This window comes from Lagenorhynchus albirostris, chromosome 5, assembly GCF_949774975.1.
Source record: "Lagenorhynchus albirostris chromosome 5, mLagAlb1.1, whole genome shotgun sequence".
Classification (NCBI taxonomy): domain Eukaryota; kingdom Metazoa; phylum Chordata; class Mammalia; order Artiodactyla; family Delphinidae; genus Lagenorhynchus; species Lagenorhynchus albirostris.
The window spans coordinates 74,519,464-74,533,728 of NC_083099.1; the positions used below are offsets into that span (position 1 = coordinate 74,519,464).

The 14,265-nt window shown below is 37.4% G+C and overlaps 1 protein-coding gene across 9 annotated transcripts in view; it reads left to right on the forward strand.

The window, feature by feature from the left end:
* LRCH3 (leucine rich repeats and calponin homology domain containing 3) overlaps positions 1–14,265 on the forward strand; it is a 116,029-nt gene that overhangs the window by 49,614 nt on the left and 52,150 nt on the right. For all 9 annotated transcript variants that reach the window (XM_060150422.1, XM_060150426.1, XM_060150427.1 and 6 more), the window contains exons 5-6: positions 2,210–2,346; positions 3,508–3,617. In XM_060150422.1, coding sequence (XP_060006405.1) covers positions 2,210–2,346; positions 3,508–3,617 — 247 coding nt within the window. The remainder of the gene's footprint in view (positions 1–2,209; positions 2,347–3,507; positions 3,618–14,265) is intronic.

A 14,265-nucleotide genomic window follows, 5' to 3' on the forward strand; every position in this document is an offset into this window, starting at 1 on the left:
TAATTTCCTGAGAACATGTCATAGGAAAACATTTTTTGAGATTTCACTTGAAAAGAAATATCTCTATTCTGTGCTCACTGTTGATTAATAATTTGGTTATAAATTCTCGGTCGAAAATTATTGTGTCAAATGATTTTCAAGTCTTTTTTCGCTTTTAGCTTTCAATTTTAAAAATTAATGGTTGAGGGACTTCCCTGGCAGTCCAGGGGTTAAGACTTAACACTGCAGGAGGCATGGGTTCAATCCCTGGTCAGGGCACTAAGATCCCACATGCTGCATGGCACAGCCCAAAAAAAAAAAAAAAAAAATGGTGGAAAATTTGATGCCATTCCTAATTCCAGTCCATTGTTTGTTACCAGTTTTTTCCTCTGGAATATTTTAAGGTCTTCCCTTTTTTTTCCCTACCGCTCTGAAGTTTTATGATGATGTGCCATAGTATGAGTTGTTTTAATTCAATAAGATAGATACTTGGTGGGCTTCTATCTAAACCAGAGATTCACATCCTTCGTTCTAAACCAGAGATTCACATCCTTCGATTTACATCCTTTGGTATAAGATATAAGAAATTGTCTTATATCTCTTTTTTGATAATTTCCTATCTTCCGATTTCTCTGTTTTCTCTTTCTAGAATTTTTGTGAATTAGATATTGGACTCCTTTAATTGATCCTATGGTTTTCTTATCTTTTTTATTGTCCATTTCTTCATCATTTTGTTTAACCAGGTGGTAAACAGTTCCAACCGTTTATAATCTAACCATTCTTCTGAATTTTTAATTTCTGCCATCGTATTTTTCATCTCTAAGAACCCTTGTTTTTCTCAGATTTTTTATTTTTATTTATGTATTTGCGGAACGCGGGCCTCTCACTGTTGTGGCCTCTCCCGCTGCGGAGCAACAGGCTCCGGACGCGCAGGCTCAGCGGCCATGGCTCACGGGCACAGCCGTTCCGCGGCATGTGGGATCTTCCCGGACCGGGGCACGAACCCATGGCCCCTGCATCGGCAGGCGGACTCTCAACCACTGCGCCACCAGGGAAGCCCTTTCTCTGATTTTTTAAAAAAAACATTCCTTTCTTGTTTCAGTAATTTAGTATTTTATCTCTCTGAAATTAGAGACATTAATTCTAGTTTTTTGGTTTTTTTTTTTTTGCGGTACGCGGGCCTCTCACTGTTGTGGCTTCTCCCGTTGTGGAGCACAGGCTCCAGATGCGCAGGCTCAGTGGCCATGGCTCACGGGCCCAGCCGCTCCGCAGCATGTGGGATCTTCCCGGACTGGGGCACAAACCCGTGTCTCCTGCATCGGCAGGCAGACTCTCAACCACTGTGCCACCAGGGAAGCCCAATTCTAGTTTTTAAAAGTTTTCTTTTATTTTCTATATATTACCTATTTTTTCAGAGCTCTTTTTTTCGATTGGCTTGCGTGTTTTGATTTCTGTCTTACATGTTGGAGGCTCTTCTAATTGTCTGTGGATCATGTACTGTCTGTATAGAGCTAATTAGAAATTCCAAGTATACTGAGCAGGAATTGTATAATAGTAGTTAAGCAGTAAGCTGGATATTTTATTGGGGGAAACTCCCTATCAATATCTAAAGGCCTTTTATATGGAACAATATAGTTTCTCCAGAGAAAGATGTTTTCCTTCTTCTACAGTGTTGTGTATGTTCCTAACTACTGCCAGTCAGGAGCTGGGGATGGGGTAAGGTTGGGGAGGAAAGTGCTAAGGTCTTGTGGTCAAGTTTGTAGACTTTTACTTAAATCCTCCATTTTCAGCAGGGAACTCATCCTGACTTTCCATTGTGCCTGCGGTCCTTGAGTTCAGAGCCTTTCAATTCAGCTCCTGTCATGATTGGAAAGGAGTAGTTACCTAGCTGCATGAGTTGGGATTGAAGATCTAGGCATCTAACCTGTTCTTTATACAGATTATCATGTAATCCTTGTGTTATTCACACCTTTCTGTGGTATCAGACCTAGTTTCTAAGACTTTCCGTTGTTCTATAAGGGGTCAAATAGTTTGCTTTTCATTAATATTACCATCCCTAAGCAACTAGATTTCATTTTATGCCACTTTGCTGTATATCAGTTAATCACTAAGAAAGAATGGAAGTGAATACTTATGTTAAATCCATTATATTTAGCTAGAAGCTCCTGAAAAAAGTTGTCTAGTTTTGAAATTATCATTAACTGTTTATTTCCACCTTATCTCCCTGCAGAGCTAGCAGAGTTGCCTTTGATACGCTTAGACTTTTCCTGCAATAAAATTACAACAATCCCTGTTTGTTATCGGAATCTCAGGCACCTACAGATGATCACCCTAGATAATAATCCACTACAATCTCCTCCTGCACAGGTAAACCATAGTTGACTTGAAGTATGTTATGAACTTTTTTGACAAAAGATGAAGTTTAAAAGTTATAAGTTATATGTATTTATCTTCTTTTTTAGAAATTAAGTTCTTTTAAAATAAATTCACAACTTATATGTATTCTTTAGAAGCCTTGAATAAATGGGATGGAAGATAGGTAATATTCCAAAAATGTTTTTCCTTTCACTAAATTGACTTCTTTTTAATTTGAAGGAGTCTTAAAGTTTTTTCTAATAAAATTTGAGTTATTTCTTTCTAGTAAAACTTAAATGTAGACAATGTAAATGCTAAAGACAAAATACTCAGCTTACAGAACTAAAGATCATCAATGTATCTCTCATGACCATTGTTTTTGTACTTTCCTATTTTCTAAAATCTTAAGTTCCTCGTTTAGTCAGTTTGGTCATTTGTTTATCAGTGACTGAAATGAAACTACTTAATAAAGTTATTATAAGGTAGCTTTACAAATAGATTCTAGACATTCTGTAGTCTAAAAAGTGTTGACCAGCTTATATTTTTCACTGTAGCTTTCCTTACTCTGCAATTAATTGATGGTCTTGTACAAGCCTCTGTATGGCAACTGTTAAACTTTATGAGTAAACTTCATAACTATAGAAAGGCCTCATAATCCTAAAGAATTTGTGTGTTGACTGTGGGACGGAAGTCAGTAGGTAGCAACAGAAGTGTATATAACTTTTTTAATCATTTCCTGCTTTTCTCTCTTACAGGAAGTAAGATTGAAAACGTAATTGTGCATGATTGTTGGATTCCTAAAAACAAAAGTTACCAATATAATCCATGGGGAGCAATGCTTTAAATCCCTGACTATGCCTAACCAATCAATATAAGTTTACTTGGTATTCTACCAGTGTTTATAATCATAAATTATTTATTTTATATGTTACTGAAACTTATTAGTGACTAGAAAACAAAAACCTACATTTATATCACTTAAACGCCTAAAGTAACAAATGATATAATGTTATAATCAGTACATTTTTTAATATTACTGTATATACTTGATAGAAATGCCTTCTATTTCCAATATACATTAAGTAAAAATGTGTTTTTATTTTAAAATGCTAGGGGACACATATATTTCAGATGAGTAATAATTTGGTTGTATTTATATGTTACTTTGTTTAGATATGTATAAAAGGCAAAATCCACATATTTAAATACCTGAACATACAGGCTTGTAAGATTGCTCCAGATCTGCCAGATTATGATAGAAGACCCATGGGTTTTGGCTCCTGGTGAGTATATTGTATTCTTTTATTATTATATTCCATCTCACAGAGAATCAAATAAACTGAACCTTTAAATTTACCTGACTCTTTGTTTGACCAAAGGGAAATATCCTAGTCTGACACAATTTTTCTCAGAATGCTTATATTAAGTAAAAGTTGATTACATAGATGTGACAAAGTGTAGTCCTAAGTCAGGGTTTCTCAGCCTCAGCACTGTTGATATTTTGAACTAGACAATTCTTTGTGGTGAGCTGTCCTATACATTGGAAGGTGTTTAACAGCATCCCTGGCATCTGTAGCACCTTCCAAAGTGACAAACAAAACTGTCTCCAGTAATTGCCAAATATCCTCTGAGGGGTCCCCAGTTGAAAACTACTGGTCTAAGTGACTTGAATACTAACTTTGGCTCTCCTGTTAACTAGCTCTGTGACTTAAGGCAAGTCATTCAAACTTTTTGGGCTTCATTTTTCCCAGAGGGAGTGAAGGGGTTGGATTTGATGACCATTAATGTCACTTCACGATTTTTTAAGTCTGTGAATCCCTCAGCTACATATAACACCTGACTTTTACAAAGTTACTTTTTGGCATTCCCAACCAATGGAACAATCTTAAGTAGCAGGAATTAAATTCAAAAAGCCTTTTAACAGGCAAAATTGATGTCTCAGTGAAGGTGCAGTAATATTCATAGACTTTACTCAAAAGAGAACGCTTTAGGCCTTCTCTTGGAACTTGTCACATTTACGTAAAAGCACAGTCCTAACCTTCTCAGTGTCCTAGTCTAAAACAGATTAACAAACTTCTATTTTGGTAGAGTTAAGTTAACAAACTTCTATTTTGGTAGAGTTTCTAAAAGCAGGCATTAAAAATACAAAAATAATTTGAAGGAAAAAAAAACTGTAAAAAGCAGATGCATAGGGAATTCCCTGGTGGTCCAGTAGTTAGGACTTCTCACTTCTAGTGCAGGGGGCCTGGGTTTGATCCCTGGTCAGGGAACTGAGATCCTGCAAGCTGTGTGGCACAGCCAAAAAAAAACAAAAACAAAACAAAAAAGCAGATGCATATTCAAGTTAGTGATAAACTCTGAAAGGGAGGAAGATTCTGTGTGAATGAGGCATAAGGGGGCTTCTCATTGGAGTGGCTTCTCTTGTTGCGCAGCAGGTGCTCTAGGCGCACAGGCTTCAGTAGTTGCAGTGCACGGGCTCAGCCGCAACTGGAGAAAGCCCACGCACAGCAACGAAGACCCAACACAGCCGATAGATAGATAGATAGATAGATAGATAGATAGATAGATAGATAAACCCTTTTAATTCTGAGAGGACTGAAAGCACGTATGTGGTGTTAAGGAGGACATAAAAGGTTTTGCCAGATGGTAGGGATTAGGTCTTACACAATGTGCTAATCTAGACCTCTCTTAGAGGAAGGATTTTGGCAGTGGGGGTGGATATGAGGAGACCCAGACCACTAATACCAAGAATTTAAAATTTTCTCCATTATCTCCTTTTCATTTCTTTTTCCTCCTACCTCAGTTCATTACTTATAATATGGAACTCTTGTTTCGTATTTATAGAAGAAAGTTTTGTTTTTCCTATTTAAATATTTCTAAAAGTTTCTACTCCTGTACTCTTAAAATAGATGTACAACAAATAAAAGTAGGTTTTCTTTTATATATATACTAATTTATTTTCTCCCTTGGAGTTAGTAATCCTTGGGAAGGAAAAGTATTCCTCTCCAGAAATAGCAGAGTAGGAACATTAAACTGCTACTGTTGCCTTTGAGGTTTGTGTGTAAGATATGAATAATGATTACTGGGTATGTGTATATGAGGGTATGCCTGAAGAAACCAAGGAGGAAGCATCATTACCTGTATGAACAGTGAGCTTTGGTTGAGGGCTGCAGTGCTAATTGCAGAACCTATTTCTCTCTGTGACTCTATCCTTAGTTTTGAAGACTAATTAGTCTTGGCCTAATTTTTTTTTAAATATAGCAACTTCATTATTTTACTTTAAAAACATATCAAGAAATCCTGGGAAGAGACTTGTGTGTATTTGCTAAGAGATACAGGAAGGCTTGAGTCAATAGAGAAACCTTTCCTAAATGGGAAGTCTAAATAGCATAAACATGTCATGTTTCTCCAAAGGAATTAGTAATTATAGATCTAATATATTCCATTCCCTATAATAATCCCTAATTATGCTCCCTAGGTTAATCTGTCTTCTGCATTTTCCATTTTTTCCAGAGTTATGTTACTTTATATATATATATATATATATATATATATATATAACAAAAATATTTCCTTCAACTCCTCATGCACCAGCAAATGAGACATCATCATACTTTCATGTCTTTCTCACTAAGGTACAGATTAGTAAGACTGCATTGTAGTTAGCAGTGCATTTATTCAAAATGCAGTCATGGAGTCAGAAGGCCTTAGTTCTAGCTCTGGATCTCTGTACTATTAGGCAGTTCACTTAACCTCTCTGACCCTTGGTTTCTTCAATGTGATCTTTACCCTGTTTATATTTCTAATAGTAGTTGTGAGGATCAAATGATCTGTGTTTGAAAGTGCTTTGCTGACCATAAAGCCCTATATGAATATTAGGCATTAGAGTTATTAGCTGTCTACTGTGATCTTGGACAAATTTAGTCTAAGAGTTCTGTTTTGCTAAAGAGAATTTTTATTAATCCTGTAGCTCTTCAGGTATTCAGTACAAGTTACTGCTGTGGTAATTTCAATCCTTAGTTGCAACTTTCTAACTACTTTTGTGTAGCATAAAAACAACACACAGTCTTTCTTAAATCATTTTATAAAGGTCACAAATGTTTTTACTCATTTTCAGTTGTAAATGTTTCCAACTCCTTTAGCAATTTACACTGTTGTGATAACTTTCTTATTTTATACAATGGCACACATTTTTTAAAATAGTGATCTAAAGTGAACTATGCTTTTTTGCTGTGATGATTTTAAGCAGCTTTAGACTAAATATATTTATTTATGATGACGTGGCAGTGAGCCAAAACTAAGGAACAACTAAGCCACTGGTAAGAAAAGTCCTGCCTCTGTAACCCCGGTAGTGGAATTAATTCTCTACAACAAGTCTGAGCCTGTGAAAGCAGTGGCCATCCTTTATTCATATTTATATTCTAAGCAGCTGGAAAACTGCCTGGCATTCAATAAATGTTTGGTGAACTAAACTCAAATGAAGCAGATTTGGTGATTCTCTCTTAAGGATACATTCTTCATAGAATGATAACTTTTATTTAATGCTTTGTGCAGGTCCTTAGCTTATATTTTCTCAAGTAATCTTTATAGCAACTCTGTGAGATAGGTGTTGTTAATCTTTTTTTTTTTAAACTTATGAGAAAACAGAGGTTGAAAGAGGTAAAACAGGTTAATTAAAGTCACATAGGTAAGAAATGATGGTGCCAAGTTATCAGTCCAGATCTGTTAAATTATTTGAAAAAAGCCATATTTTAAACTCCTTACTGCACTATACTGATTCACAGTTCATCTCCCTGCCACACAGAGTAACATAAGCATTTGAATCCATTTTATGCTAGGTAGTTTACTAAAGAGACTGGACTTTCTAATAGGACATAGCTGGAGCCTGGCTGGCACAACTCTTCCTGGCCTCACAAAGGCCATATTTATACATAGGGTATATGTTTATACCATCTGTCCTAGTTTACCTGTGACTAAGGAGTTTTCTGGGACATAGGACTTTAGTGCTAAAACCAGGAAAATCCTGAACAAACCTGGAGGGTTGGTTAACCTATGTCTCACTTTAATCTTATCAGTCTAATCTCTGAGAAAGAGCAAATATGTGGAGAAGCTAAAGGTAACTGAATAAAGAAGATAAAATAATAGCTTAAGGCAAAGATTCTATTCTCTTTATGTTGCCCACTTATAAAATAGCACAGTAAAATTAGGCTTACCTTGATTGGTCACTTCACAGAAAATACATTATATAAAACAGTATCCTCTAGAAATCTGAAAATCTTTACTTGAAAATTTTACATAATATTAAAAAGTACTGTTCAGTAAATCCTGAAATACATGTATTTCTTTTGGCATCTGCAAAAAAGAATTCTTTAAGTATGACTTAAATATATATTTCATCAGAAAGCTTTTAAAATTAGGTACCTTGGCCTGACTTTGCTGTGATAAAACACACACAGTACCTGTCCTTAAGATCTGGACTCTAAAACAGGTATAAAAGCAGACATGTCATGTAGACAGTACACATAAAACATTTTACTTAAATGCTAACAATTGGGAGATCTAGATGAAGGGCAAATAGATATCATTGTATTACTCTCCCAACTCTTGTGTAGATATGAATGTTTTCAAGATAAGAAGTTGGGGGAAATTCACTACTTTTTTTTGGAGAGAAGTAATTTTGGAATTATACTGAGACACTTATTTTGCTAAATGATCTTTGTAGTGGAGGGTAGGAAAATGAGTTAGATAGCTGGAAAATACCTATATTTTTGGATCTTTATAATCAGAGCATGTTTAGCACATTGGACAAATAGGTCTGTATATTACTAAATACATACAAAGTAAGATCTTTATCAGTAAAAATAACTGACAAGTTATAAAAATGTCTTACATTCACATAGGGTTTTGTTTCTGTTCTTTTGTTTTTACTTAACACCTTTTACTTTATGTGAAAGCATATGAGTAAGAATGTTTAACCTCATTTTACAAAGGTTAAGTGACTTCTTTGAGCTAATAGTTGGTTGGATTATCTGTGAAATCCAAATACATTGCTCCTTCCCTGTACCTTAGGTTCTGATTCATTGTGACAGCATGACACAATAATTTTTTTAAAGTTATGTACACAAACTTAGAATACATGGAATAAAAAATCTGATACCAGAAGAACACTACATATTTTAAATTTGTACCATTGAAAGTTGTTTTCAACCTAGGCAGTCTTACTAAATGAAATGCTAACAGACCAATTTTTAACAGAGTCCTTATCATGTTTTAGACTTCAAATTAAGCTAACTTTTAAAACTATGTTTAAAAACAAGTAAAAACTAAAGCTATAAACAAGTAAAAACTAAAGCTATAAAACTTTTAGAGGAAAATATGGAAGAATATCTTTGTGACGTGGGGTGGGCAAGGATTTCTGAGGACACAGAAACGAATAACCATTAAAAAAATGATAAACTAAATTTAATGAAAATTAAATACATCTATTTACGAAAAGAAAATATTAAGAAAACAAATAGGCAAACCACAGACTGGGGGAAGATATTTACAAAATACATATATGACAAAAGACTTCTATCCAGAATATCTAAAGAATACCTGCTTATACTTAATGTTAAAAAGACAAACAACCCAGATCTGGGAGAAGATGGCGGAAGAGTAAGACGCGGAGATCACCTTCCTCCCCACAGATACATTAGAAATACATCTACACGTGGAACTGCTCCTATAGAACACATACTGAGCGCTGGCAGAAGACCTCAGACCTCCCAAAAGGCAAGAAACTCCCCACGTACCTGGGTAGGGCAAAAGAAAAAAGAAAAAACAGAGACAAAAGAATAGGGATGGGACCTGCACCAGTGGGAGGGAGCTGTGAAGGAGGAAAGGTTTCCACACACTAGGAAGCCCCTTCGCGGGCGGAGACTGTGGGTGGCGGGGTGGGGAGCTTCGGAGCCGCGGAGGAGAGCACAGCAACAGGGGTGCGGAGGGCAAAGCAGAGAGATTCCTGCACAGAGGATCGGTGCCGACCAGCACTCACCAGCTCAAGAGGCTTCTCTGCTCACCCGCCGGGGTGGGTGGGGGCTGGGAGCTGAGGCTTGGGCTTCGCTCGGATCGCAGGGAGAGGACTGGGGTTGGTGGCGTGAACACAGCCTGAAGGGGGCTAGTGCACCACAGCTAGCTGGCAGGGAGTCCGAGAAAAAGTCTGGACCTGCCGAAGAGGCAAGAGACTTTTTCTTCCCTCTTTGTTTCCTGGTGCATGAGGAGAGGGGATTAAAAGCGCTGTTTAAAGGAGCTCCAGAGACGGGCGCGAACCGCAGCTATCAGCATGGACCCCAGAGACGGGCATGAGATTCTAAGGCTGCTGCTGCAGCCACCAAGAAGCCTGTGTGCGAGCATAGGTCACTGTTCCCACCTCCCCTCCCGGGAGCCTATGCAGCCCGCCACTGCCAGGGTCCCGTGATCCAGGGATCCAGGGACAACTTCCACGGGAGAACGCACGGCACGCCTCAGGCTGGTGAAACATCACACTGGCCTCTGCCGCCACAGGCTCACCCTGCATCTGTACCCTTCCCTCCCCCCGGCCTGAGTGAGCCAGAGCCCCTGAATCCGCTGCTCCTTTAACCCCATTCTGTCTGAGCGAAGAACAGATGCCCTCAGGCGACCTACACGCAGAGGTGGGGCCAAATCCAAAGCTGAACCCCAGGAGCTGTGCAAACAAAGAAGAGAAAGGGAAATCTCTCCCAGCAGCCTCAGAAGCAGTGGATTAAAGCTCCACAATCAATTTGTTGTACCCTGCATCTGTGGAATACCTGAATACACAACGAATCATCCCAAATTGAGGAGGTGGACTTTGGGAGCAAGATATATTATTCTTTCCCCTTTTCCTCTTTTTGTGAGTGTGTATGTGTGTGCTTCTGTGTGAGATATTGTCTGTATAGCTTTGCTTTCACCATTTGTCCAGGATTCAGTCCATCCGTTCTTTTTTTTTTTTTTAACTTTTTTAGTTTTAAATTTTTTTCATAATAATTATTTTTTATTTCAATAACTTTATTTTATTTTATCCTACTGTATTTGATTTGATTTTATCCTCTTTCTTTCTTTCCATTTTTTCTCCCTTTTATTCTGAGCCGTGTGCATGAAAGGCTCTTGGTGCTCCAGCCAGGAGTCAGTGCTGTGCCTCTGAGGTGGGAGAGCCAACTTCAGGACACTGGTCCACAAGAGACCTCCCAGCTCCATGTAATATCAAACAGCGAAAATCTCCCAGAGATCTCCATCGCAACACCAAGACCCAGCTTCCCGCAACGACCAGCAAGCTACAGTGCTGGACACCCTATGCCAAACAACTAGCAAGACAGGAACACAGCCCCATCCATTAGAGAGAGGCTGCCTAAAATCATAATAAGACCACAGACACCCAAAAACACACCACTAGACGTGGACCTGTCCACCAGAAAGACAAGATCCAGCCTCATCCACTGGAACACAGGCACTAGTCCCCTCCACCAGGAAGCCTACACAGCCCACTGAACGAACCTTAGCCACTGGGGACAGACACCAAAAACAACGGGAACTACGAACCTACAGCCTGCAAAAAGGAGACTCCAAACACAGTAAGATAAGCAAAATGAGAAGACAGAAAAACACACCACAGCTGAAGGAGCAAGATAAAAACCCACCAGACCTAACAAATGAAGAGGAAGTAGGCAGTCTACCTGAAAAAGAACTTAGAATAATGATAGTAAAGATGATCCAAAATCTTGGAAATAGAATAGAGAAGATGCAAGAAACATTTAACAAGGACCTAGAACAACTAAAGAGGAAACAATCAATGATGAACAACACAATAAATGAAATTAAAAATACTCTAGAAGGGATCAATAGCAGAATAACTGAGTCAGAAGAATGGATAAGTGACCTGGAAGATAAAATAGTGGAAATAACTACTGCAGAGCAGAATAAAGAAAAAAGAATGAAAAGAACTGAGGACAGTCTCAGAAACCTCTGGGACAACATTAACCAACATTCGAATTATAAGGGTCCCAGAAGAAGAAGAGAAAAAGAAATGGACTGAGAAAATATTTGAAGAGATTATAGTTGAAAACTTCCCTAATATGGGAAAGGAAATACTTAATCAAGTCCAGGAAGCACAGAGAGTCCCATACAGGATAAATCCAAGGAAAAACACGCCAAGACACGTATTAATCAAACTATCAAAAATTAAATACAAAGAAAATATATTAAAAGCAGCAAGGGAAAAATAACACACAAGGGAATCACCATAAGGTTAACAGCTGATCTTCCAGCAGAAACTCTGCAAGCCAGAAGAGAGTGGCAGCACATATTTAAAGTGATGAAGGAGAAAAACCTGCAACCAAGATCACTCTACCCAGCAAGGATCTCATTCAGATTTGATGGAGAAATTAAAACCTTTACAAACAAGCAAAAGCTGAGAGAGTTCAGCACCACCACACCAGCTTTACAACAAATGCTAAAGGAACTTCTCTAGGCAAGAAACACAAGAGAAGGAAAAGACTTACAATAACAAACCCAAAACAATTAAGAAAATGGGAATAGGAACATACATATCGATAATTACCTTAAATGTAAATGGATTAAATGCTCCCACCAAAAGACACAGACTGGCTGAGCGGATACAAAAACAAGACTGTATATATGCTGTCTACAAGAGACCCACTTCAGACCTAGGGACACATACAGACTGAAAGTGAGGGGATGGAAAAAGATATTCCATGCAAATGGAAATCAAAAGAAAGCTGGAGTAGCAATTCTCATATCAGACGAAATAGACTTTAAAATAAACACTATTACAAGAGACAAAGAAGGACACTACATAATGATCAAGGGATCGATCCAAGAAGAAGATATAACAATTGTAAATATTTATGCACCCAACATAGGAGCACCTCAATACATAAGGCAAATACTAACAGCCATAAAAGGGGAAATAGACAGTAACACAGTCATAGTAGGGGACTTTAACACCCCACTTTCACCAATGGACAGATCATCCAAAATGAAAATAAATAAGGAAACACAAGCTTTAAATGATACATTAAACAAGATGGACTTAATTGATATTTATAGGACATTGCATCCAAAAACAACAGAATACACATTTTTCTCAAGTGCTCATGGAACATTCTCTGGGATAGATCGTATCTTGGGTCACAAATCAAGCCTTGGTAAATTTAAGAAAATTGAAATCGTATCAAGTATCTTTTCCAACCACAACACTATGAGACTAGACATCAATTACAGGAAAAGATCTGTAAAAAATACAAACAAATGGAGGCTAAACAATACATTAATAACCAAGAGATCACTGAAGAAATCAAAGAGGAAATAAAAAAATACCTAGAAACAAATGACAATGAAATCACGATGACCCAAAACCTATGGGATGCAGCAAAAGCAGTTCTAAGAGGGAAGTTTATAGCAATACAATCCTACCTTAAGAAACAGGAAACATCTCGAATAAACAACCTAACCTTGCACCTAAAGCAGTTAGAGAAAGAAGAACAAAAAAACCCCAAAGTTAGCAGAAGGAAAGAAATCATAAAGATCAGATCAGAAATAAATGGAAAAGAAATGAAGGAAATGATAGCAAAGATCAATAAAACTAACAGCTGGTTCTTTGAGAAGATAAACAAAATTGATAAACCATTAGCCAGATGCGTCAAGAAAAAAAGAGAGAAGGCTCAAATCAATAGAATTAGAAATGAAAAAGGAGAAGTAACAACTGACACTGCAGAAATACAAAGGATTGTGAGAGATTACTAAAAACAACTCTATGCCAATAAAATGTACAACCTGGAAAAAATGGACAAATTCTTAGAAATGCACAATCTGCCAAGACTGAACCAGGAAGAAATAGAACATATGAACAGGCCAATCAGAAACACTAAAATTGAAACTGTGATTAAAAGTCTTCCAGCAAACAAAAACCCAGGACCTGATGGCTTCACAGGAGAATTCTATCAAACATTTAGAGAAGAGTTAACACCTATCCTTCTCAAACTCTTCCAAAATATAGCAGAGGGAGGAACACTCCCAAACTCATTCTATGAGGCCACCATCACCCTGATACCAAAACCAGACAAAGATGTCACAAAGAAAGAAAACTACAGGCCAATATCACTGATGAACATAGATGCAAAAATCCTCAACAAAATGCTAGCAAACAGAATCCAACAGCACATTAAAAGGATCATACACCATGATCAAGTGGGGTTTATTCCAGGAATGCAAGAATTCTTCAATATACGCAAATCAATCAACGTGATACACCATAATAACAAATTGAAGGAGAAAAACCATATGATCATCTCAATAGATGCAGAGAAAGCTTTCAACAAAATTCAACACCCATTTATGATAAAAACCCTGCAGAGAGTAGGCATAGAGGGAACTTTCCTCAACATAATAAAGGGCATATATGACAAACCCACAGCCAATATCGTCCTCAATGTTGAAAAATTGTAACCATTTCCACTAAGATCAGGAACAAGATAAGGTTGCCCACTCTCACCACTAGTATTCCACATAGTTTTGGAAGTTTTAGCCACAGCAGTCTGAGAAGAAAAATAAAAGGAATCCAAATCGGAAAAGAAGAAGTAAAGCTGTCACTGTTTGCAGATGACACAATACTATACATAGAGAATCCTAAACATGCTACCAGAAAACTACTAGAGCTAATTAATGAATTTGGTAAAGTAGCAGGATACAAGATTAATGCACAGAAATCTCTGACATCCTATACACTAATGATGAAAAATCTGAAAGTGAAATTAAGAAAACACTCCATTTACCATTGCAACAAAAAAATAAAATATCTAGGAATAAACCTACCTGTATGCAGAAAATTCTAAGACACTGATGAAAGAAATTAAAGATGATACAAATAGATGGAGA